The following is a 26,615-nucleotide window of genomic DNA, read 5'->3' on the forward strand; positions in this document are numbered from 1 at the left end:
TAATTGAAAGGGCGAAAAACGGAACCATTGACTCACAGCTCGTGAGCTGTAAAGCGACGACAAGGCACCAACCTCTTTACAGGCCATTCATACACCTTTCATACGTGTGAGACATACAAAACCATTCACACCGCCAGCCGCGGGCCCATCACATAACAAAACTCACACCAGCACACAGCGCCATTCAAGGGCCCATCACTTTCACACGCCCACAATCCAGACACAGCAACTACACAGGCTGATGGATTGCGTGGAGTGGCACTCAGCTAGCAGTGTGTGTAGTGACCAGCAGAAAGTCACTACTCACACACAGCCAGCCGAGCACCAGTCCACACACACCGCTAGGCAAACACCAGTCCACGCACACCGCTAGCCAAGCGCCAGTCCAGGCACACCACCAGCCAATCGCCAGTCCAGGCACACCGCCAGCCAATCGCCAGTCCACGCACACCGCCAGCCAAGCTCCAGTCCACGGACACCACCAGCCAAGCACCAGTCCGCACACACCACCAGTCCACGCACACCGCCAGCCAAGTACCAGTCCACGCACACCGCCAGCCAAGCACCATTCCATGCACACCGCCAGCCAAGCTCCAGTCCACGCACACCACCAGCCAAGCTCCAGTCCACGGACACCACCAGCCAAGCACCAGTCCACACACACCACCAGTCCACGCACACCGCCAGCCAAGTACCAGTCCACGCACACCGCCAGCCAAGCACCATTCCACGCACACCGCCAGCCAAGCTCCAGTCCACGCACACCACCAGCCACGCACCAGTCCACGCAGACCACCAGTCCATGCACACCGCCAGACCACGCACACCGCCAGCCAAGCACCATTCCACGCACACCACCAACCAAGTGCCAGTCCGCACACACCAACAGCCAAGCGCAAGCCTACACACACCGCCATCACATTTAGGATTTTTTTAGAAAAAAATAAAAACAAAAACAAATCGCAAATAGATACAAATCTTCTAACAGAAAATCAGCAACTAAATACATTGCACTAACACCAACCTTGAAACAGAATCAAATTATCCAAAGAATACAGACCAGGCAGTTCACTTTACCACTCATGAATGCTCCCAAAAATTCTTTCGCGTGTGGTACGCTCTGAAACAAGCAGGGAGACACAGTGCAGGATGAGAGGGACAGTCGGGGAAGTACATACGACTCTCCTTCCGCGAACCTCTTCGCCAACAGACTCTACATCTCCTACTGGGAAAATCTTTTGCGGGTGTGGGAGGAATGTGATCTGGAAAGTGGCGTTCTTTCAATCTAGCAACATCCTCCACCACTCCAACTCTAGGAACACTTGCCTGTTCCACTACAACAAGGCTGCCTATTACAGACTCCTGAAACTTAGCAAAAGTCATCTTTGACTCAGGGCAAGATCCTGGAACACAACAAAAGCATTAAACATTGCCAAGTGGAAAAGATGGATAGCCAACTTCTTGTACCAAATGTAAGTCTTACGAAGAGCAGTGTAAGGTTCCAACCTCTGATCTACTCTGTCAACACCACCCATGTGCCTATTATAGTCTAAAATGCACACAGGTTTGCGCGCTTCAGCGACCTGACCCCAAACAGTCACAGGTGCAGTGCTTTCATCATGGATGGTAGTCAGCATGTAGACTTCTCTCCTGTCTGTAAACTTCACAGCAAGAAGCTCCTGGCAACGCAACGCACTGCACTGTCCCCGCCCAAGCTTTTGACAAACAAGTTCTTTCGGGAAACCTTTACGGTTAGAGCGGATTGTGCCACAAGCAAGAGTGTCCACTTTGGCCAATTCCCTGAACAACCGCACACCAGTGTAGAAGTTATCTACATATAAATGGTGGCCTTTGTTAAAAAATCCTCTACCAAGTTCCCAAACAATTTTCTCAGTCACTCCAAAAGTGGACGGGCAACCAGGGGGGTTAATCCTAGATTCCTTACTGGTGTACACCCTGAAATTAGAGACATATCCAGTCCTACTGTCACACAGCATATACAGCTTTATTCCATAGCGTGCCCTCTTACTAGGAATGTATTGCCTAAAAACCAAGCGGCCCTTGAACAACACCAAAGACTCATCCACTGCAATTTCTTTCCCAGGGGCATAAATCTCAGAAAATCGATCAACAAAGTGATCAAGGACAGGCCTAATCTTAAAAAGACGGTCACAGTCAGGGTGATCTCGTGGCAACGCTAAACCATTATCAACAAAATGCATCATCCGAAGCAGAAGCAAATACCTGTCACGACTCATGACTGCCGGAAAAATAGACGTTGCCATCAAGGGACTGCTAGACCAATATGAAGACAGTGATGGCTTCCTTAGCAAGCCCATCAAAAAAGTTAAACCCAAGAACTTCTTCATCTCTTCAACATTTGTGGGAGTCCACCGGGTAGCTCTAGAGTGTGGCTTAAGACTGGCACTGTTGTCCCTCAAAAACTGTTCGGCATACAAATTAGTCTGCTCAACAATCTCTGCCAAAAACACATCGTCCATAAACAACTGAAAAAAATTTACCGGCAAAAAGTTTTCAGTATTCACTCTAGACCCCGAAACACCAGTAAACTCTGGCAATGCCGGCTGCACCATGCCAGGGGCAACCCAGAGGTCATCACTTTCAAAGGGAAGCCTTGCAGCTCCAGCCTGCAGCCCAGATGCCTCTTGCCGCACTACACCAACGGGAAGCCTTGCAGCCCCAGCCTGCAGCCCAGATGCCTCTTGCCGCACTACACCAACGGGAAGCCTTGCAGCCGCAGGCTGCAGCCCAGAAGCCTCTTGCCGCACTACACCAACGGGAAGCCTTGCAGCCCCAGGCTGCAGCCCAGATGCCTCTTGCCGCACTACACCAACGGGAAGCCTTGCAGCCGCAGGCTGCAGCCCAGAAGCCTCTTGCCGCACTACACCAACGGGAAGCCTTGCAGCCCCAGGCTGCAGCCCAGATGTCTCTTGCCGCACTATCGGCACATCAGTCTCCTCCTCTAACACAGGCACTTCATCCGCACGAAGAGTATCTTCATCATCCGATGACCCCATACGGAGAGAAAACTCACTGCCAGAATCGTCCCCTGCCTCCTCTCCCTCAGATGCAGAGTCAGTCTTACCGGTCCCAGGAAGCTTGTTTCCGGTCCAGGAAAGGCATGGCTTGGCAGTTCGGGCTGGACTGTTCCCATGAGGCACAGGGTCAGACTGATTTGCATATGGCCTTGTCTGAACTGGGGTGGCAGAGTGGGCTAAAGAACGGTGATGGATCAAACCCAGATCTGCTGACTGGGTGTGAGTGTTTGATTGGTTCTAATGCTCCGTCCATCACCACCCCCTTTTGTACCACCCCCTTTTGTACCTCAGAGGAAGACTCAAACAGCAAACCAACAACCTGCTGAGCAGTAATCCTGCGGCTAGCCATTATACTTACTAAGATAGAAGACTGCACAAACAAGTCAACAACAACCAACAATGTGCAAACCAAGTAAGTAAAGAAATGTGTACCTTTATCACAAAGATCAATGTACTCAAAAACTATACAATCCAATTACAAGAGACAGCTGCACTCACCAGAAACCAAGTCTGCAGTGACACAGCAAAAACCAACGATATCAAACTAGAAAGAAGAAAAAAAAAAAATTACTCACAAGACAACAAAATACACAGCACCAATGCAAAAAGTTTTTGACACTCAAAAACCAAACATACTGCTATTATTACACCATTTGCAAAAAAAAAACAGGCAGAGAAATCAAACACATTTACATTGTACAAAAAAAAGTCTCTTACCAAACTACACAAACAGCAGAACCACCAGTAACAAAACGGCAAACTGAAAAGAGGAAAAGCCTTCACCTAGAACAAAAAAGTAAAAAAAAAAACATTACAATTGCAATTCACAAAAAATATAACAATAAACATTAGAACATGCTATATCACTACCCAAATGGTCAATCGGGTTGTGTGCCAGGTGGGGCAGAAAACAGCAGGGAAAAAAAGGCTACTCAGTCCCAGGGCGGGTGAGCCAAATACATATAACAAATTGCACCCTGGAAGCGAGGGGTCACTTCTATTTTTAATTGAACTAATTCCCTGGTGTCTAGTGGGCTTTTCTGCCCCCCCCTGGGAGCAGAAACGGCGAAAAAATAAAACCGATCTGCCCCCAGAGGGGGCAGAAAAGTCTTCAAAAGAATTAGGGGGCCCAGGAAGCGACCCTTGCCCAAGGGGTCGCTTCCTACAATGACAATCAGATCCCTGGTGTCTAGTGGGCTTTTCTGCCCCCCCGGGAGCAGAAACGGCGAAAAAATAAAACCGATCTGCCCCCAGAGGGGGCAGAAAAGTCTACAAATAAATTAGGGACCCAAGGAAGCGACCCTTGCCCAAGGGGTCGCTTCCTACAATAATAATTAGATCCCTGGTGTCTAGTGGGCTTTTCTGCCCCCCCTGGGAGCAGAAATGGTGAAAAAATAACACCGATCTGTCCCCAGAGGGGGCAGAAAAGTCTTCAAATAATTAATGGGCCAAAGGAAGCGACCCTTGCCCAAGGGGTCGCTTCCTACAATAATATTTAAATCCCTGGTGTCTAGTGGGCTTTTCTGCCCCCCCTGGGAGCAGAAACGGCGAAAAAAAAACACCGATCTGCCCCCAGAGGGGGCAGAAAAGTCTTCAAATACTTTATGTGCCCAGGAAGCGACCCTTACCCAAGGGGTCGCTTCCAAAATAAACAAAACACACATCCCTGGTGTCTAGTGGGGCATCCCTGCTCCACGATCGCGACGCTGTGCGCGATCGTGGAGCAGGAATGCCCTGTATTGAGACATCAGGGGAGAGGAAATACTCTTTCCTCTCCCCCGATGCCTCAATACACTCCAAAAGGCCCCCGCCGCCCCACCGGAGCAAACAACACTCACCCTCCCTCTGTGGACGCCTGGAAGCAAATCTTAACTGACTCAGGGAACGTGGTAGAAATTCGAATTTAGTATGCCTGAACTCAGAATGATAAAATACATCTTTTAGTGAAGTTGGTTTTAACATTCTGTGTTTGAAAATACCACTTTTAGAAAGTAGGTATTTTCTTGTCTAACCATTCAAACCTGCCTCTGCTAGGCTGTGTATTCCTTGTCTGGAGTTTGAGTGACAGGGCTGGGGAATTCCAGGAGACAGGGTGAGGTGTCCCAGTGGTGAATAGAGGGATCTGCATCTAGATGGGTGGGAGGAGTTGCACCTGGGACCTGAATAGGGCTGTGCCTTCCCTCCACAATGCTGGCTCCACCTCCTGTGGTGCGTCTGATGTCTCTGCCCTGCACTCTGAAAGAAAAGAAGGAGTCAGGTAAACAAAGTGCTCCAGGACTGACCAGAACCGGTTTGAACAAGGCAAAGGCCCCTCTGCCCTCAGAGGACAAAGGATTTTGGAGTATAAATATTGGGACCCTGATCCCAAGAATTTAGATCACTTTGGGAAACAAGAAGAAACTCTGCTGAGGAGAGGAACCAAGAAGGAACTGAGGAGAGACTATCCCTGAAACTGGGGGATTGGCCTGCAGGGGTTGCCTACTGCAAAAGAGAGGAGAAAGGAACTTTGTGTGTACTTTTGCTCAACTTGTGAAGGATCTCCAAGGGCTTGGAAAAGAGCTTGCCTCCTGCTGAAGTCTCAGGAATAACAGACTTCAACCCCCAGCTCCCCAGAGTTTTTTGGAAGTGCCTGCTGCTGTCTTTGGGCCTTCTGAGGGACTGCATGTCGCAAGGAGCTGGAAGCGCGACTCAAGAAGGGGAAGTGTGCCGCCGTCGGAGCTGTTGTCATCGCATAAAGTGTGTCGCCGCTGCAGCTGTCGCATCGAGCGGAAGCATCTCTCATCATCCAGGAAGTGTCTCGCAACGCGGAAGAAGCGTGTCGCCATCGCAGCTGACGCATTGCACCGCATCAAGAGAAGAGTCTTGCATCGAGGAAGAAGCGTGTCGCCATCGCAACCATCGTTGTTGTCGCATTGCACCGCATCAAGAAAAGCGCCTCGCATCCACGGAGAAGCGTGCCGCCGTCGGAGCTGTTGTCGTCGCATCGCGTAAAGGGGTGTCTCCACTGCAGCATCGCATTGAGCGGAAGCGTCTCGCAATGTCGGAGAAGAGTGTTGCTGCCAAGGCCGCTGTCGTCGCATCGCGTAAAGTGTGTCGCCGCTGCAGCTTGAGCATCGAATCGAGTCTTCTCGCAACATCGGGGAAGCTTACCGCATCTGGAGGATCTTTACGTCTTTATTTCTTTGCACCAAAATCTTCAACGCATCAGCATCGTTGCTATACTTTTGTTACCCTGTGTGTCGCATCTAAAAGGTACATTGACTTAAAGTGTCACATTTAAGAACTAAAGAGAACTAAGCAATATTCTACCATCTGAAGTAACAGTATTGTGTATTTTTGTCGTTTAATGGTCTTGTGGTAAATCTATATAAAGAATACTTATTTTTGATATAAAATCTTTGTGGTGTCCATCTGTAGTGTTGTCACTTGATTACTGTATGTGTTCACAAATGCTTTACACACTGCCTCTGAGATAAGCCTGTCTGCTCGTGCCAAGCTACCAAAGGGGTGAGCAGGGGTTATTTTAGGAGTGTACCCTCTTACCCTGACTAGAGGCGAGGGTCCCTATTTGTTACAAGTGCATACCTGTGCCAACTAGAGACCCCCAAGTCTAACATTATGTAATGTGGATTAATGGCTATATTGAATGTACCCATGAGTGACTATAGATAAGCGATTGATTACATTCATGGATGGATGTGCAAGATCATGGATAAACATAGCCATCAAATCAGTAAGGAGACACTCTCAGTTACAAGCCAAATCTATTAGCTTTGCCATTGCTTGTTTTTGAGAGGCAGCAATGAATGTCTCCATATCCGTTAACTATAGTGATTCAAATTCAAACATACATTGATACATCTGAGATGACTGGAATGTAAAATGTAATATAAACATTTGATAATATTCTGAATGGGACAGTAAAAGGAAGGTCGGACTAAACCACAAATGTCTTTTAGAAACACATTTTCTTTAAGTAGTATATTTTTAAAAATCATTATGTTCTGTATTACCCGGTACATATGCACTTCTTTAATTTCAAAGGGAGAGTATCTGCATTTTTCAGCTCTGCTGCACTACATTTAATTATATAGAGTACCAGCACTTCTCAGAAGCTAACAGGTACTCTAAATAGTGAGTACCTGCACTTCTAAATTTCCATATAAAGCACTGGTTGTGACTCAAAAGTATGAGTTTTCCTGACCATGACCTATTATAGCATTTCATGCAAGATGGTAATAAAGAAATGTTTTGTCTCATTGGAACCAACTTCTGTTAGCTGTGTAATGTCTCTAATAAGGTCATTAGAAACATTAATTTACCATTTTCCTCACCCCTTTTGACATTTGCTGTTTATAGGTCGAGCATCAGTACACATGCGCTAACTGCAAGACCTGCTGTAATCACTCGCACGGAGTGTAATCCCTCCTGCCATTTGCCATTGGTTCACTTGTGTATCGCTTTTATTTCCTGGCTCCTTATTGGTTGGTGCTCCCCATACATCACTTCCGTTTTTAGGCGAGGAGCACCGGCCAACTAAAGCTTCCTTACACTGTAGGTCTTAATGTATTTTATTGGGGACTACTTATTTATGAACATGGCGCCCGCTTCACTCAGCTGCCACTTAATACCTTTAATGTGCACGGACGCCGACTAATTACCAACATGGTGCCTGCTTCACTCGCAGCCACCCAATACCTTTAATGTGCACGGGCGCCGACTATTTAGTAACATGGCACCCGCTTCACTTGCAACCATCAATCAATCAATCAATCAGTGACACTTATAAAGCGCGCTACATACCCGTAGGGTCTCAAGGCGCTGGGGGGATGGGGGGGGGGGGTGCCGCTACTGCTCGAACAGCCAGGTCTTCAGCTTCTTCCTGAAGGAGAGGTGGTCTTGGGTCAGGCGCAGGTCGGTCGGGAGGGAGTTCCAGGTCTTGGCGGCCAGGTGGGAGAAGGACCTTCCTCCTGTAGTCGCTCTTCGGATGCGGGGGACGGCGGCGAGGGCGTCGTTGGCTGATCGGAGGTGGCGTTTGGGAGCGTAGAAGTTGACTCGGCTGTTGAGGTAGCTCGGGCCTTGGTCGTGTAGGGCCTTGTGTGCGTGGGTGAGGAGGCGGAAGGTGATTCTTTTGTTGACGGGGAGCCAGTGAAGGTCTCTCAGATGTCCGGAGATGTGGCTGGTTCGTGGGATGTCGAGGATGAGTCTGGCTGAGGCGTTCTGGATCCGCTGGAGTCTCTTCTGGAGCTTGGCGGTGGTACCGGCGTAGAGGGCGTTGCCGTAGTCCAGTCGGCTGGTGACGAGGGCCTGGGTGACGGTCTTCCTGGTCTCGGTGGGGATCCACCAGAAGATCTTCCGTAGCATGCGTAGGATGTTGAAGCACGCCGAGGAGACGTTGTTGACTTGCCTGGTCATGGAGAGGGAGGAGTCCAGGATGAAGCCCAGGTTTCGTGCATGGTCTGTCGGTTTGGGTGCGGTGCCCAGGGCAGGAGGCCACCAGAAGTCGTCCCAGGCGGAGGGTGAGGAGCCCAGGATGAGGACCTCCGTCTTGTCCGAGTTCAGTTTCAGGCGGCTGGTTGTCATCCACTCGGCTACCTCTTTCATCCCTTCGTGCAGGTTGGCTCTGGCGGCGGCGGGGTCGTTGGTCAGGGAGAGGATCAGCTGGGTGTCGTCGGCGTAGGAGATTATGCTGAGGTTGTGTTTGCGTACGATGGCCGCGAGGGGGCTCATGTAGACGTTGAAGAGGGTGGGGCTCAGAGATGATCCTTGGGGGACGCCGCAGATGACTTCGGAGGCCTCTGACTTGTACGGTGGAAGGCGGACTCTCTGTGTTCTTCCGTCGAGGAAGGAGATGATCCATTCCAGCGCCTTGTCCTGGATGCCGATGTTGCTGAGGCGCCTTGTTTCAGCACGGCACCGGCTGTCATTAATATCTCTCTTGGTCCACCTCACAAAAAGCAGCAGCGACGCAGCCGATCACCCTCCTGGTTCTGCACGTCTTTCGCTGCTGCCGATCACACTTTATACATTTTAAGAGCTGGGTGAGGTGGGAGGGAGCTCTGCAAGAATGCGCTTTTATCCCCACTGCCACTAACACGTAATACCTTTAATGTGCACGGGTGCTGTGCTTTGTTTCAGCATGGCACCCGCTTTCATGTAGTCCCTCTTGGTCCAACTTAAAAAAAAAGCAGCAGCGGCGCTGCAGATCCCCTTCCTGGCATTGCACGTCTTCCGCTGCTGCTGATCAGACTTTGAACGTTTTTTAACAAGGGAGCCCAGCAGGACCGAGCTTCTGTCCCCACTGCGACTGAACCTGCTGTTATAACTAACTCCTCTTAGACATTTCTTCCCCTCACAAAAGGAAAATGTATGACATGGTTAAATGTAGTGGATGCTTTACGCTATCCTTTTGTTGATTCATTTTCAGTTCCATTCCCCTACATGCTGCAGGCAATGATGTGCTTTGGCGTGTTGTGAGCCGCTTTCTGTTACTTGTTCTCTTTAGCCTGTACTTAATGCCGTCTTCAAGCTTTCCATGTTTTTTGTGTTTAATGCTGTCGCAGTTGAAAAGCATGTTTACTACAGCTTCTTTTGTGTGAATTTTATATATTTTTAACAATATGACTAATATTGGTGCACCTTATGCATTTTCTGTGCTTTCTTTGGTTGTTAGTTTTACATCCCACCCCCAGGGAAGTAGCTTCCAGTGGTACCGCAGGTACAGTGGCAGGGGCCCACTGAACCCTGACTACTGCTGTATTTCACAGTCTAAACAACAGCCAGGGAGCCACATCCTACTTTGCTCTAGGCCACATGACACACTGGCTGCCCCTTGGTTTTGTGTGTTCAGCAGGTGCCAGGCACAGGGTCCAGAGAGTCCCATCCCTCCCAACCCTGCAAAACCTTTTGCCCTTGTAGGTTGGGCCACGTCAACAGTCTCAGCAGAGCAGCCAAGGTGCGGTGCATGTGCGTGTGCCCTGCGTGGTCTGTCAGGCGCCCATAACGCTAGATGAAACATTCCTAGGGATGAACGCCATGGCCCTGCCCCCTGCAGCTTTATCGAGGGAGTGCGCCCCTGAGGCTGGGGCTGTCATCAGTTTCTTCTCACACTGTCTCTCCATCCGCCGCTGGGTGGCGCTCTTTCCTGCTCACCATAACCTGTGCCCAATAATGACCCTGTCTCTCTTTCTTGTACTCTCTTGCAGGTGATCTCTCCACTCGTACCATGTCTCTTTCCACGCTGCAGACCATCTCTTTCTTGCTTGATACTCATCAACAATGAACTCTCTCCCTCTCATGTCATTCTTATTATGTCTGTCCACCAAAACAGAGCCTCAGTCTCTCCTCCTCCCCAACTCTCCATTCAACACAACCTCCCTGTGCCCACACTCACCACGCGTTTCTGCTCCTCACTCTGTTGCGTCATTTATTGCAGGCTGTTATTCTGTCCTCCCTGCCCATTCACTCTCCAAATCTGCCCTCCTCACTCTGCCCCTCTATTACTTAGGTTCAAATTGCATCTGTATAGCACATAGTACCACGGACGCGACGTTGAAGGCCTTCATCATCTTTCACCGTGTCCCTTTACTGTGTACATTCATTCTGTCCGTCTTTCACTACCCCTCCATTCTCCAAAGGCACTCTCTGCCTTCCCTCGTCCTGTCCATCCAATCTGTGCGAGCTCTTTGCTTCTCCTTACCCTAAGCTCTCTTAATTCACCACAAGACTTCTTGCTTCCCTTCCGCTTCCCATCCCTCCTTTCATCTTACGCTTTCATTCTCCCCACCCATCTCACACTCTCCCAACTGCTCATCACAGGTTGGCTGCCTCTTCGTCATTCTGTCTCTCCTTTTACCAAAGGCTATTGGCTTCTCATGCGGGGTGCCGTGATTCATTTGTAATACGCCAATAGCTCTAACTTTCAATAATGCGAGACCTATTGCATTCCAAATGCTTGTTTTAGGTTGCTGTTCCTCTCTAGGCATAGGTACAGTGATACTCTGACCCTCTATTTCACTGATTTAACCTAGAAACACTTGTATGATCTTGGGTATGGTTCTCTGCGGGAAGTCAACATGATCATGGACATCTATACTACTAGAACAATCACCTCTTTCTGTCGCTTGCTCTGCAACCCATGTAAGGTATGTTTCTGCTACTGCAAACCTTGCTGTGCCTAACTTCTTGAACATTTTCCCCTGATTTGCAGGTTCTAGGTGACTCAAGAGAATTGAGTTCATCAGAATATGGGTCCTCATATCTTGATTCGTTTGAATTTATGAATTTTCCGGGAAATACCAGCACTGGAGAAGCACCAGAGTGCCAACTCACATCTTCACCTTCCGACTTGAAGTGGGAGAAGACAAGAAGTCCAATTCTGAGCCGTTCTGCTCTGTCCACAAGGTTAGCAGTGTATCTGAAGTATGTTGACAAGCTGAATTAGGAGTGTCTTGGGTCATTTGAGCTGGTCATGTTGATTGGCTGGTGTTGTTTCTTCCCCTCTGTAATCTGTTTTAACTTCTTTGTGTAAGGGCTCTGCAGCTGATCAGCATCGCACAGTCTCTGAGGAAGTAAGTACACAATTGTCAAGAAAGATGAGGACACGCTAAACAGGAATGGGTTACAGAAACCAACATCCAATGGCATATAAATGATCACTCTTTCGTGGCCAATTACTGGTATTCGTTGAACAAAGGACCTCCAGCTCTCACTTTTAATAAGCAAATTTGGCAATAAAGGAAATCATGATTTCAGGAGGTATTAGGTTCCATGAAAACGAAAGGCTTCGAAACAACGAGTGGAAGAACTGCCCATTGCAAGCCATTAGACTACCTAGGCACCAAGACGTGCCTGCCTTTTTTTCTACAAGCATCCTTAGGCCACTCTGGGGGTTGGTCACCCTGGGCAGCTGACTTCTCACCTACGGCTGCAGACAGCATTCATAAGAGGATATATATCCTAGGAATACCTTCCTCTTTGCCAATCAGTTACTGCTTTGAAATATCGTTAACAGAGCACTGATTTGCAGGAGTAATTGTAGTCACAAACCATTGATACATACCATTGCAATCATAATTAGGAGGAGATGCCCCTTTAACATCCCCACCTAATTGCAATTCAGAATGGATCACTGTGAGAAAGTGCCATCTTTCTTGCATGGTAGGCCCCCACTTTTTGCTGAATTGCTGATGTACTTTGACTGAGTGTGCCCTGGGCTCCTGCCAATCAGGTGCCCAGGGCCTGTGTTCCTTCCCTAAATACTGTATTGAAGCCTAACCCAATTGGCATCTCTGGCCACATGTCAGTCCCTGGTAAATGGTACCATAGGTACCCAGGGCACTGTGACCAGAGAAGGTCCCTAAGGGCTGCAGCACTTATTGTGCCACCCTTAGAGGCCCTGTACCCTGACACACACACACTGCCTTTGCAGACTGAGTGTCTTGGCACAAAACAAAACAAAGAGTCGACATGGCACACATCCCTGTGTGCCATGCCCACAACACACTGCCCTGGCATACCTCAGTCACCCTTCTAGCTGGGTGCCCTATGCCAGTGGTGTGGGTACAGGTGCATGAGCCTTGTACCCCTCCAGTACCCAGGTCCTTTCCTGGGCACTGTAAGTGTAGTGCTGCCATTAAGATTATATGGTGCTGGGAGGTCGTCATCACAAACTCCACAGCACCATGATGGCTACACTGAAGACTGAGAAGTTTGGTATCAAACTTTTCCACACATTAAACCCACACTGATGCCAGTGCGGGATTTAATGTAGAATGCACGACAGAGGGCATCTTAGAGATGCCCCCTGAAACTAACCAACAACCAGCGTCCTGACTGAGAGGCTGCCTAGGCTGCCACCCAGCAGACATGTTGCTGGACCCCTGGGTAGGGAGCCATCCGCTCTCGTGGGCCTGCAACAATGCACATCCTGGGCGAGGTGCTAGGTCTCCTCCCCCAGGATGGGCAGGGGAAGCTTCAAAGGCATGCCGTCTTTGTGAGCTTCTCCAGGCCACTTGCTGTACTCAGCAACTGGCCCCCATCGGTTCTGCCCCCCACTCTGGCGGGAAGGTCGGCGGGAAAGCCTAAGTGAGGAAAGGGGGTGTGTCAGCCTCTGCCAACCCCACCCCTCAGGTGGGGGAGGCGAGATGAAGCACAACTCTGGGCTTTCGCTATCTTGAGGATGGGGAGCCATACCCAATCAGAACTAGGCTCCTGCCCCCCTCCCACTGGAGAGTGGCAGGCTAGGGGGTGTACCCACCCCAGGGAAGGGACCCATTGGTCCCTGACCTTTACCTACCTGTAACGCCCCTAAATTTAGTATTTAGGGGCACCCTGAACCTTCCTTCCTCAGATCCCGATTCCGAAACAAGTAGAAGAACAAGAAGAAAAAAGACCTGCCGTGCAGCTGCTAACAATAGGACAACACCAACTGGCTTGGGCCCAGCCCTACAGGCCTGTCGACCCTCGAACCTGCTCCTGCTAAACCCCGGCGTCTCCAGCGGTCAGCAACCTCGAAAACCCCGGAGGACCTGACTGCCTTGCTCATCTAAAGACTGGGACTCCCACGAGCAGTGGTTCTGCTCAAACAGCAACAACCCCTGGTGCCAGCCAGGAACCGCAAATCCAGCACACACTGCACCCGCCGAGCCCGGCCTGTGCCTGAGTGAACAAAGACCACGAGAACGTCCCCCCGGCGACTGTGACCAAGAATCCAGCACCCAAGTACCCTCCTCAAAGCTCCCGACGACGCCTGCAGCCTCAACTCCAGAGACCCCCCCAACTGCGACCAGCAGAGAGTAAGATTTCCCGACGCCAAAAGACACCCCTGCACCCGGCGCCCTGCGGCCCCCTGTGCCCAACTCTTGGGTGCCTATCTAACCTACAGCTTCCCAACTTTGTGGTGGTCGCACCTGAAGAATCTCTGTCCCCGAGCTTGCAGCCTTTGTTCATCTTGCAGCTTCTCTATTAAAACCCATTGAGCGCCCGACGGCTCAAAAGCACCCTGCACCCAGCCACCCGAGTGTACCTGGAAATGCAGCATCTGTCCTAATCTACTTCCCCACTTGCCCTGTGTAAGTGACCAGGAGCCCAGCTCCCACAGCCGCGTGGCCTGCCTGCTAGCAGCCACCAACCAAAGGCCCCCTGCCCACCATAGGCTAATATTGGGCCTAACTCTGTCTGCACCCGGCTGCCCCTGTGCCACTGAGGGTGTAACAACTGTACCTACCTGACCCTGGGAGACCCCTGAGTCTATGCCCCGAACCTTAACTCTGCCAGTCGAGTACTTACCTGAAAGCCGATAACCTACATTTTCTCCATAGGGTAACATTGACTGGTTTCACTTGGAAATTCTTCTAAGTGTCGAGTTTTGAAACTTTAAAATATTCACTAAAAATCACCCGATCAACGAAAACGAAATTACTCACCTGTTACCAGAAGAGCTCCCAGTCCTGGATCTTGGTGCCCAGCACTGACCCTGTAAAGTAATTACAACTGTGATTTTCTGATAACCAAACTTTCCTCCATAGGATAACATTGCCAGGTTTTTGCCAGAAATTCTTCTGTCGATTTTTGAAACTTACAAATATTCCTTAAAAATCGCCTGTGTAACAAAAACGATTTCTTTCAACTGTTTACAGGAGATGCACCAGGGCTGAATCCAGGATCCAGCCCTGAGTAAGAAAAACCTATGCAAAGTAATTGATATTGCCTTTACTTAAAAATTCCCATTGAGCTCAATGTTATAATTGTATTTAACTTGTGTTGCCTATTGCAACAACTGTAACTATTGCATTTAAAAGTCTATTGCTTATTGAAAGTACACAACTAGAGCATTTCATTGTGAGAAAATATTTTGATACCTACTTGTGGTTCTAAAATAAAACAACTATATATTTTTATATACAAAACAATTGGCCTAGAGTTCAGTTCTTGAGTGTGTGAGACCATTTTCTGACTGAGTGTGTACAACAAATGCTTTACACTGTCCTCTGATACTGCCTTACTGCTCGACCAAGCTACCACTTTAGAGAGTAAGGTTATATCTAACTTTAGCCTCTGCCAAACCTCTGGGGACTGTTGGACTCTGTACACACTGTACCTTACCCTGGTGCAGTATATACAGAACCACTTTCTTACAGTCACGAAATGTGGTTTGCAAGTCAACAAGGCATTTCCGACTCACAAAATTGGATTAGTAAATAGAAGAGACGTTTTGCGATTACAAACCCTCTGATTTTCCGAATGGCAGGGTGTGAGATCGTAAAATGACTTTGTATATCAGTTCCACATTCAGTACATAGCATTACATGCCAACATGAGAAACAAGCCAAAGTAGATGATTGCAACTTAATACAACTTTGCTGATTTGTGATTGGTCAAAATAAATACAACAAACACATTAAATGGGAGGGTCACATGATAGACCTATAGACAGTTTGTGCCCCATACTTCGAGTTCTGCATGTGATGGCTGGTAACTATGATTTTGGAACTAAAGACTGCATTTATTGGTGGGTGGCAATGTAGCATTTGCCAAAATTTCACAGATACCACTCACCTCTTGCTACTCACCTCTTGCTTCCCACAGCTTGCTGTCTTTCTGCAGCAGATTGTGGCTCTCTGGAATTGGAAGACCGATTCTATGGAGCGTGGGTCTCCCAACGTTTCTTTCTGTCTTTCACTCTCATATCTTCTCAGAACCTTTCTGTTACTTTTATCCTTGCAATTGTCCACCGGTAGATGCTCAAACTACTCACGGACTCTATTATTTTAGGCTTACCAGGATTGTTCCTAGTATTGGCCCTTGCTACTGTGATTGTTGGATTGCTGATGGGTCGTTTTGTCTTACCTGTACATGGTCCCAACCATTCTAAATGATTCCTTCTCCCTTCATTCCTTGCTGGTACTCTGTTTGCCATGAGACTCACACTTGAACAGGAGCTTTGGCCAGTTCGACTACTTTGAAGCTCTTCCTCTTTTCACCTCGAGCTCCCAGTTCCAATAATTTCAGTCATTTATAGCCACTCTGTGATCATGCTTCATTGCAGCACAACTCGTGCCCCCTGTTCTTTTGAGCTCTTACATTATTCACTTCCAATCCTTCTTTCAAGCTCCAGCCCTGAGAGCTCCAGTATTAATTCTGCAATTTTCAGATCTATATCTCCAGTCCTCCCAACTCGGTATTATAGGGTGAAGCCTTTTACCCTACAATGCTGGAAGGCCAGTTTGATAACTCCAGTTCTGAGGTCCCAGCTACAAACAGTAGCTGCACCTGAAGGTTTCGACCTTGCATGGGGGCATTTTTCCTGGATGGGCTTAGAGGTCAATCTCAGCTTGCAGGCATAATCCTGAAAGAGGTTTGGGAATTCTTTTTTCACATACACAGACTCTTGTTTGTGTAAGTGAAAAAGTAGCAGAGGAAGTGGAAACCTTCTTACTAACATTTGTATCTTTTTTTCTCCCCACTGGCAAAATATTTTTGGGGTGAGGCTTTTTCTAAGCTCCCACTAGTTTTGGAAGTGGCCCCTTCCTCTTTCCACCTTGGAAAGCGATGCAGTTCTGCGAGTAAATCTCCAGTGCCAATTCTAAGGGAAATGATTGTAAAATATTTTGAGAAAATTGTTTTTAAGTATCCAGAAATTTGTGTATAAGTGGTTATTCTGAAACCCCACGGCATTTCTACTTTCTAAAGCCTCCTCTCCACCCACAGGATATTTACTCACACAGAAGCTGCATGAATTTTCACAATTGCCCATTGCGATCCTAGTGTACTGTTATTAATATGACTCCTGGTTATCAAGATTTCAACTCAAATACAAAAAAACACGTATTTATGTTCGAAGCTTTGCAGAAGTAAAACTACTATACCCTAACATCCTGTCTCATTCCCATTGTTAACGTGTGAATGACCCTTCCACCTAAAGGTGGGACGAGAACTGCCTTTAGAGCTATTCAGACACAGAGCTTTGTGCATCAGTGCAGCTTTTGCATGCATATATCAGAGCACTGATAACTTCATCCCAGAACATATGCATAGCTTCTCCTGCTTACATTGTCCACTCATTGGGTGGGTTGGCACCAGCTTCTCTCACATAGAGCAACTTCCTTATGCCATGCCTATCACCTGTTATTGAGTGTTATGAGTCTGTTTTTGCTGATTCGACAGTTTATGTCGTGGCAGTCCACACTTCCAGTTGGCATCAGCTGACCTGCCTGACCACTGGTCTCAAACTCTACTTTCAGCTTGTACTCTTACCACAGTCCAATGGAAGACCACAAAGAATAGGGAGAAAAGAATCCTTCAGGAGAAACACCTCCTCTTTGGGGGGTGGTGTTACACCTTTGAGTCAAGCCTAGTCCCACCTCTGGGCATGGAGTCTCCAAGCTCCTGAAGTTGCAAGTGCACTCTAATAATAAGCCAGTCTCTCCTTAAGGGCATGTAGCAGTGAAAGGTTGAGGTTATCTCATTCCTTTGGTGAAGATTTGGGACTCTGACTGTCTGTTCCGGTGACTGCAGATTCTTTCACTGGAGAGTTGAGTCCGGCTCTTCGTTTGGGCTGCTTCTGACATTGTTCTTGTCTCCTTACTGGGCCGCCACTCCAGGATTGAGTTCTGCTCACCCACTGTGCAAGTGGCTGTTGAGAAGGGAGTGCCTACCAGTTACCAAGCAGCAAGCCTTAGCACAGGAAGAAGGGCAGGTGGCTGATCACTGTTCTTGCTCTTCAGCACCCAAAGTTCTTTGAGTAGCACAAAAAGCAAAAAAAGAAGCAAATACACAGGAAGTATTGGTTTCTATCAAGGTAGCTACCCTGGAAACCTTCCTGCACCAGATAAGAGATCACTTTAACACCAATGGTGTACCATACCAAGGAGGTCATGATCCTGTTTTGCTAGTCTATTTACATCAGGAGCAGGACCTGACAACAATCAATCAATCATCGCATTTGTAAAGCGCACTACATACCCGCGAGGGTCTCAAGGTTTGGGGGGGGGGGGGTGATCTTCTATTGTTCGAAGAGCCAGGTCTTGAGAAGTCTTCTGAAGGACAGAAGGTCTTCGGTCTGCCGTAGGCGGATGGAGAGGGTGTTCCATGTCTTTGCGGCTAGGTGGGAGAATGATCTGCCACCGGCGGTCACTCTTCAGATGCAGGGGACAGTGGCGAGGGCGCGGTCTGCGGAGCGGAGCTGGCGGGTGGGGGTGTAGAGGCTGAGTCAGCTGTTGAGATACGTTGGTCCGGTGTTGTGGAGTGCCTTGTGTGCGTGGGTGAGGAGTTTGAAGGTTATCCTCTTGTTGACAAGGAGCCAGTGCAGGTCTCTCAGGTGGGGTGTGATGTGGCTGCGGTGCGGGATGTCGAGGACCAGGCGTGCGGTGGCGTTCTGGATGCGTTGAAGCCGTTTCAGGAGTTTGGCCGGGGCTCCTGCGTAGAGTGCGTTTCCGTAGTCCAGTCTACTGCTGACGAGGGCCTGGGTGACCGTCCTTCTTGTTTCGGTGGGGATCCACTTGAAGATCCTGCGAAGCATGCGGAGGGTGTTGAAGCAGGAAGAGGAGACGGCATTGACCTGCGTCGTCATGGAGAGGGTAGAGTCGAGGATGACACCTAGGTTGCGTGCTTGGTCGGTGGGTGTTGGGTGTGTTCCTTGTGCAGTCGGCCACCCTCACAACCATTTGCCTCTGCCCAAAGTCTGTTTCGGTACCAGTGGTAATCTGTCTGTCCGATGTTCATTCCCCACTAAAATCCCGTTGAAATTGTGGATTACTTGGTTTATAATGAGACTTGTCTATTTCTATTAGCCATGACCAGCTAGAGTGATCCCACATCCGTTCAAGCCTCCTGTAGATTTTGCTGCAGGATTTGCCTCCATACTGTCCTTGATAATTTCTGAAAACTCTGAGCTCAAAGTTGAAGCTCAAAGTGACACCTGTGACCAAAGTCCTGGTGCAGCTTCCACCTCTGCAAGTGCAGTTCTCAACTTCTTTTTGCAGTTCCCGCTGTCCCCATTGCAGATCCTACTGCCCCCAGTGCAACTCCTGACACTAACTTTGCCACCTGACACCGTATTTGCCAGGTAGCCCTTTTGAGATGACTGATTCCTCTGGGGACCTGCCTGCAAGGCACCTCCCTGCAATAGAACCAACAAGGAGGAGCGTGACATTTGACCCCAGCACCAATGAAGAGGCAGATACAGGTATAATCCAGATCCTAGTGCTAATATTACAAGTGTAATTTGTGTATGCCACCTGCATGGTACATGAATGCTGTTTATGAGTGAGGTAGAGTAATGGAGGCCTGAGGGATCAAGCGTGGATACCCCTAGCCAGGCCTTGTGTACAAGATGAAGGTTAGGTGGATGTGTCCTTCTGACATTCCTGAAGCTGGAGGGAGGAACCTAGACATTGAAGTGGCAAAAGAGGAAAGAAGACTCCTTTAGAAATTATATTAGGACTTTTGCTGAGAGTAATGCTGATTAGTCTTCCTGGAAGATTCCTATTTAGTAAATAGTGGGGATGAAAGATTGAACTGCTGTTTCTGTTGTTCAGTTGAAATGAACCTCTTAAATGAGGCCAGCCTTTTATCTTTCCCCTGATTACTCTTCATGTGGCTGATGACAACCAAGTGTAGGAATGCACACCTTTCTGTGCCTCTGTTGTGGATTCTCCAAGCTGGAGACCACCCTGCATTAAGGAGCATCACTCTACACAAAGGCTGTGCCTGGAGAGCAACTTGGAGAGGACACTTAAAAAGAGAACCACCCAAAACGCTTCTGAAAATGCAAGAAATGAAACAACTTCTCTAAAACGAAAGGAGGTGAGAGATAATTATTCATCAACCACCCTCCCTAACTTCAGTATCACATACATAAAGATTGATGAGAAACCAAACTACACTCTAAGGAATCTCTCCTTTTATGGAAGAAATGCCCTCATCAGTGATTCCTAGCATGCTTCTACACTCTCTATTTTGCCATCAGTAGGAGTGGAGTGTGGAAATTCTTTTGGTCTAAATTGTTGAAGCCGAATCAGTTTTTTAATGGTTACAAGATAGAACTGCCTTAGTGAATCCCAATCAAACGGGTCTTCCACTGGGGTTCATTTGTCATTTTATAGGGAATGAGGGAATGGCCTACTGGGAGAGAGGCATTTAGTTTGAGACTGATAGTTTGAGAAATTTCCATCAGTATTCATTAAAATGACAGTTAAAGGTTATGGCTAATGTGATGAGCAAGTTAATAAACAAGATGTATTAAGCCTATTGAGCCCAAGTCTGCGATCTCTTTTTGTGTAGTAGAGTTTAACGAGTCTTTAGGCAAGATGATATGCTTCCAAAGAAATGCAAGAATGATTAGAGATCAGTAGCATGGGATGCAGTAGTTCTTCGAGCTCTACCTTTAATTTTGCTCTACACCTGATGATAAATGATTCCTTCTAAGAGGGAAGTGGTAGGACTGGTTGTAAACTACATCATGATGTGCTGAAAGTCGGTAGCAACTTTTCAGCACTTACCCATTTCTCTATTTTTTTTAAAGGATATTGTAGCAAGGTGATAGAAGATCACTGTGGATAGGAGCATGTTCATAGGAGAACCAGGTTGATGTGATATCTAGGAAGTAAACTAGTCAGTGGTAATATCATAGATAGTGTTGATCATGTTCAATGAGACTGAGCATTTAGCAAAATCCCTCAGAGGGTACCATCAGTGCCTCGAGTAGCATACATAAGTGGTGTACTCCTACGTTTTCCTATGGATTCAAGGGGTTTTGTAGTGGCAGGTGGAGGATATGCAGGAAGAGAACTATGTTTTGCAGGTCTCAAGGGTGCAGCTGGTATCATCTGCTGGTCTGGTTTTTATGGTATAGTTGGATGAGCAGGCGCTCAACTAGTTCTTTTATTTATTTATTTTTAGAGATTTCTATAGCGCGAACCAGACCCAAAGTAGGGTATCCGAGCGCTTTACATAAAGAGCAAGGTGTAAAACAAATTAGTGAAACACATTGTATACAAAAAAAATAGCACAAAAGTAGCAGCATATAGGAAAAGGGTCCGGGTGAATAGCAGCAGTGGGAATTGTTCTGAAACTATAAAAACAAGATCGAGTTTGTGTTGGTCTTCACTTCGCGGTCTCAGTAACTCGAGAGTAGAGGAATTTAGGAGGTTGTATAGCTGGGGTCGTAATTGTGCAGATTTAAGGTAGGAATTTGCTCATCAAGAATAATATGCTTCCTTTTTGAAGAGAGGCGTAGAGGAGATTTTTCTGATGTATGGCAGAAGCAAGTTCCATATTCATGTTGCTGCTCTGGAAAATGCTCTGTTGGAGGTTTTAGTCTTGTTGAAACGTGAGGGTTTCAGAAGTAGATTGTCTGCGCTCCTAGAGTGTCGGTTTCCTCCCGATAAGGTAAGTTTTTGGGCAAGTACTGGGGGGTGTTGTGGTGTAGCGCCTTGTGAGTGATGCAAGCCATCTTTAGGTGGATTCGAGCTTCATAGGGTAGCCAGTTGAGTGCCTTTTCAGGTGTGGTGATATGTGGTCATATTTCCTAGATCCTGTTATGAGTCTTGCTGCACCGAGAAAGGCTTTTAGAGGGGCGGTTGAGATTTTGGGAAGCCTGAGAGGGTTGTGCATCCGTATTCCAGCCTCAAGATGACTAAGGACTGAACTGCAGTTTTGAGATCCGATTTCTCGACGAATGGCTTCATTTTTCTGAGATAGCTGAGGTGCAAGTGGGCATTTTTATCCAACAGGTTGATATGACTTTGCATGTTAAGGTTCTTATCCAGTGTGATTCCAAGTGATAAGGTGGAGTCCACCAGAGTCGGCGTGTAGTTTCAGAGCAGTGATCATTTTGATCCACGCCTTTGTCACCGTGGTGTTATTAGGTGGGGAGATTAAAAGAAATTCTGTTTTTTTGTGAGTTTAGCTTGAGGAAGTTGGTCGTTAGCCATTGGACGGTCTTTTCAGAGCTAGATTCATTGTCTTTATCTCTTCAATGGAGGAGATCTTGATGTACAGTGGAAAAGCTTTTGGAAAAACTACCAGGGACATTGCTGGAGATTCTTCGGGTGGCCATTATAAGTGAGAATTTCTAAGTCCAAGTAGAAGGCATGGAGGACAGTCTTGAAGGTGATCAATGGCAGTGGTTGTGAGAATCCATCTTAGGAGGAGCGGATATAACTGTCTGGCACTTTATTATAGCAGGGGCTACTTTGACCCTATGCAGCCATTAAATACCAGAATAGTGTTATTTTCAGAAACATCATTTTGCCATTGTAGTAGAGATTACATTTGAGAGTGTCACATTTAATATCGATAGATGACCCAATCAATGCTTGTCCACCAAGATTTCCAGTCAAGTGGGCTGTGAAGTCTACCCTCAAAGTGAAGTGTATGTTTTATGCAATCCAAAAGGCTGCTAAAGCCAGTATATGTATGATTTCTCTTGGCTATTTCCATGTACCTGGACTATCAACACGGTGTACTTGTACAAAACTAGTTTCAGTAGTGGTCCAAAGAAGCTAAAGCAAATAACTGATAGGCATTTTAAGGTGGTGTAAGATAAGCCAAGTGCAGCCAAGATTGTAACAAAAAATTCAGAAAAAAGGAAAAAGCACGAGCAAATGACAAGAGATTTTTGAAAACTTAAATATGAAAGCCTGAAGGTTCTGATATTAGAAACGTTTGCTTGCATGGTGGACTCAGATTTGAGCAGCAGATATTCTGAGCCTACTGAACAGTATAGTAACAGTATAATGGTTAAGCTATCTGAGGGAAAGGTCGTAGTCTTTGTGAGCTGTGATTGAGCTCATACAAAGCACAATCAATGTAACTCATAAAGGTTAAGCTGGTTTCTGTGAGGAATATCTGGGTAACTTTGGCAGCTGGGCTCAAAAAAATGTTTTGTACTACACATTCAATGGTTTTATGTCAGAATATAGAGTACAAAAAAATTGACATGCAAAACATCCTGGCCAAAAAATTGATTACCAGAATATTGTGAAGGCAAGTATATGCTGGTAACTATAGATGTATTATTTGTAACTCCACATCTATGTACCTTGAAGACGTATATCACGTCAAGGTACATATATGCTCAATATTATATGCTCAATATTCTGGTAGTCCGTATTCTTGTCATGATTTTTTTGCATGTTGAAATTTAAAACTTAAATCCTCTGGTAGTAAAGCCATGCAGTGACACAAAAACAACCATACAGGCATGAATCAAACACCTTGAAATTTCCAAATCTGATTAGTAAAATCACCTCCTATGTTATCTGTGGTGTTGTTATGGAGCATATTATCTACAAGTGCTAAACTGCCTGCCCCACCGTTATCTTTTGTTTCCAGCCTCCCTTTCTCTTTCTCGCTGGATAATGGCCAATGTGGCAGTGATTTTAATATAATTTTGTCTGTGTTTGTTTTTTTTGCTGAATAATTACTGTGGGCCCCTGTAGAGTTGTACAGGTGGGATACTTTGTCAAAAATTGGTAGATATCCTATCTGCCAAAGTCATGTTTCCACCGCTGTATCTAGAGTGGCAGGAACTGCTATATCTTCGGTGGCGATGCCTATGCTGGCAGAAACATTTGAGAGATGGCTCATCAAATATTGAGTCGTCAGCCAAAGCATCTCAAACCGTTCACCATATTTAGGACAGATGTTCTGACATACTTTTTGGGTGTTTGGGACTTCATGGAAAAGCCTGGTGATCCTGACCAAGAAACCAACAAAATTACCCCCACACGCTTGGAAAACTCCAACTGTGTTAGAAACATTTTTTTTTTTTCCAATAAAATAACTCCCACTCTGGACAATTGCTTTTGAAGAACAAAAACTTTGCTGTGTAGAGCATTAAACATGACACCCCTCAGCAAAGTTTCAGTGCCTTCCATGAAGCCACGGATGCACTGCAGAAGGCCTGCTGAAATGGATACTTTTAGGACAAATTCGACAAGTCTGCAAGACAAAAGTTAGCCAAGCGTTTGCATTGCATTTGGCTGAAGTTTAGGAATTGTCAACAAGGTATGGTTGGCCTCCTGTAGATATGTTTAAAGAATATGAACTGCATGTGCTTCTTTGCTTTTGTGCACCATCAGATGTAGGTAACTCAACAAAATGCTATTTTCTTTGTATTGTGTTCCTTTGTTAATATGCTTGCACTGTGTCATGGCTTGCATACAAACTTTAATCTAAAACAAAACTATTTGTGAGTCCATCAATAGGGTTCAGACAGATCAATCAAACACGTGGGAGTCCATTCATGAGAGAGTGAGGAATCTTTTAACGTCCAGCCGTGCAAAGCAGCGACTTCTAAGCGTGAGTAATGGAAATAAACTGGAACTGTACCCCTAAGAATGCGTATTTCTCACTGGAGTGTATATATGTTTATTGGTCACTGAATGTGCATGTTCATGGATTCCTTAATGTCAAGGTTCCCTTTTTCTGAGAGCACCTACATTTCAGTGCACATTTCCTTTTCGGGGGCTCAGTGATGTAACAATAACCCCCGCAGCCCACGCTGAGCAAGGGGAGGGTGTGCTCCAGGGGGCCCCCTCCGAGTACCGTGCACGGGCAGGCCTCAGACCTCCTGACTGGGTCAGGAGCTTGAGGCCCCCCTCCATGCACTTTGCAAGGTGGCCCCCTCAAGTTTCGTTACACCACTGCGGGGACTCAGTTACTGCACCATTTGCAGTTGTTTGGGGACTTGTAGTTTGTACAAGGGGAGGTAGGTGTCCTCCAGGGGCTCTTGCTGAGTTGTGGTGATTTGTGCATGCCCTAGTTGGACTGTAAGGGGCGATACAAAGACATGGCCTGCTGTGGGCAGCCACGCTCCCATTTGTCTAGTGTGTGCAATACTCTGTGCTTCATAAATGTCTATTGGTCGACATGCACACTGTGAATAGGTCATTTTCAAACAGTCAAGTGCTTACCCAATTTTGCACCATGAAATAGCCATATACGTTCTTGTTGCTAAATGGACTGATTAGCTTACTGGAACAGTGTTGGAGAGGAAATAATGACTCCCAGGATCAAAAACTATCTGGATGAAAAGTTGGGAGATTTTTCTTGAAAACGATGAGTAACGACAGTTCGGAAGAGGTAAGATATTCTGCAAAGCGGCGAATAAATAAGGAAAAGTCTCTTCTACCTTTCTGTTTCCCCTCTGTGATTGGTAGGAGCTGTGCTGATCAAAGGGATGAGCAGGCCCACAGGGCGACATCTACCCCTTTAATTGCTTCATCTAGTTTTTACATCATTCCTGTTTTTACACTGAATAGTCATGCTGGGTGTGCTCTGGTCTGCTTATCCCTTTAATAGGACAGGATTTTCACGGTAGAAACGTTCAAGATCTTATCTGACAGGTAATCCTGTTCTATATAGCCTACCCATGTTCTATATAAAATTCACAAAGTGGCGTTCGAGGCAGATGTATTTTCTGTGCGTTGGGGGTGGAGGGGGGCAGCTGACCTATACATAGAAGCAATCCTGGCAGCCTATTGCCTAGTGAGAATTTTATGAAATGTTACTGATGGAAAAGAAGTGTATTATTTTGCAATGTAAATACAAAACCTCAATTATGCAATCGTAATCATCTAGATGTAGAAACACAACTGAACAGATTCTGGAATGCAGACTGCTTGCTTAAGTGGGACTTTGGCGGCTATCATTTTGAGAAAAATGTCATAAGTACCTCAAATCTGTTTTACTTTGGTAATATTCCCCTTGAATTAAAATTAACTTTAATCAAAAAATAAGAATGACACAGTGTGAAGGGTATTAGGGAGGGTATGCAGCTGCCATCTGGACCACTTTGTGCTAACCCCAATGCCAACATTCACATTGTGGGACCTTGCACTGGACAGAATCTACCTTGCCAATGGATAGCACATCCTTTCATGGTTGGTGTCCAAGTCTTCGTTGTCAACTACAGTTAAGATCAAAAACCATTGATACATTACATTGCTAATCGCTGGGAAGGAGGATGTCCATTTCACACCCCCTTTTTATGATTTATTATGAGACGTTAAGTGTATACTGTGATGCTCAACTTTTGTTTTTAATTTCAAAGCCTGTAATTTAGAAAACTATAACCTTTGTGACCATAAAACCCCTTCATGAATCAGCCTTATGTGGTTAAATGTAAAGTCTGGTGTGCTAATAACAACCAATGCTGATGTTGTAACACCCGATGTAACGCCAGGGAACATTTCCAGTCCTGGATTCAAATATTCAGTTGATTCAAATACTATGTGCTGAAGTTAAATTGGATCATATATTTCATGGCAATCGAACTTTGATGCCATCTTGTGTTGGGCTGCAAATAATGACCATGGAGGGAGCCAGTAAGTGCATATTGTGTTACATTTATAATCATTTTGTCATCTTTGACCTCAATCCACCAAGCTCCTATCTGCCTTTGAAAAACATAAATGTCATTTACACAACGATTAGCATTCAGCACATCTTAAGTCAGCTACCTTTTTAGGTTTGACTTGATGACACTTGCACCATTCATGCCAGATTAATCCATATGATATACATGAATGGACTAGGAGACCGGTTTGT

General features: G+C 46.6%; 1 protein-coding gene across 5 annotated transcripts in view; it reads left to right on the forward strand.

The window, feature by feature from the left end:
• SPATA6L (spermatogenesis associated 6 like) overlaps nucleotides 1-26,615 on the forward strand; it is a 497,016-nt gene that overhangs the window by 439,132 nt on the left and 31,269 nt on the right. For all 5 annotated transcript variants that reach the window (XM_085632931.1, XM_085632940.1, XM_085632934.1 and 2 more), the window contains 2 exons: nucleotides 11,269-11,462; nucleotides 24,272-24,365. In XM_085632931.1, coding sequence (XP_085489057.1) covers nucleotides 11,269-11,462; nucleotides 24,272-24,365 — 288 coding nt within the window. The remainder of the gene's footprint in view (nucleotides 1-11,268; nucleotides 11,463-24,271; nucleotides 24,366-26,615) is intronic.

This window comes from Triturus cristatus, chromosome 2_1 (genome assembly GCF_964204655.1).
Source record: "Triturus cristatus chromosome 2_1, aTriCri1.1, whole genome shotgun sequence".
NCBI lineage: Eukaryota > Metazoa > Chordata > Amphibia > Caudata > Salamandridae > Triturus > Triturus cristatus.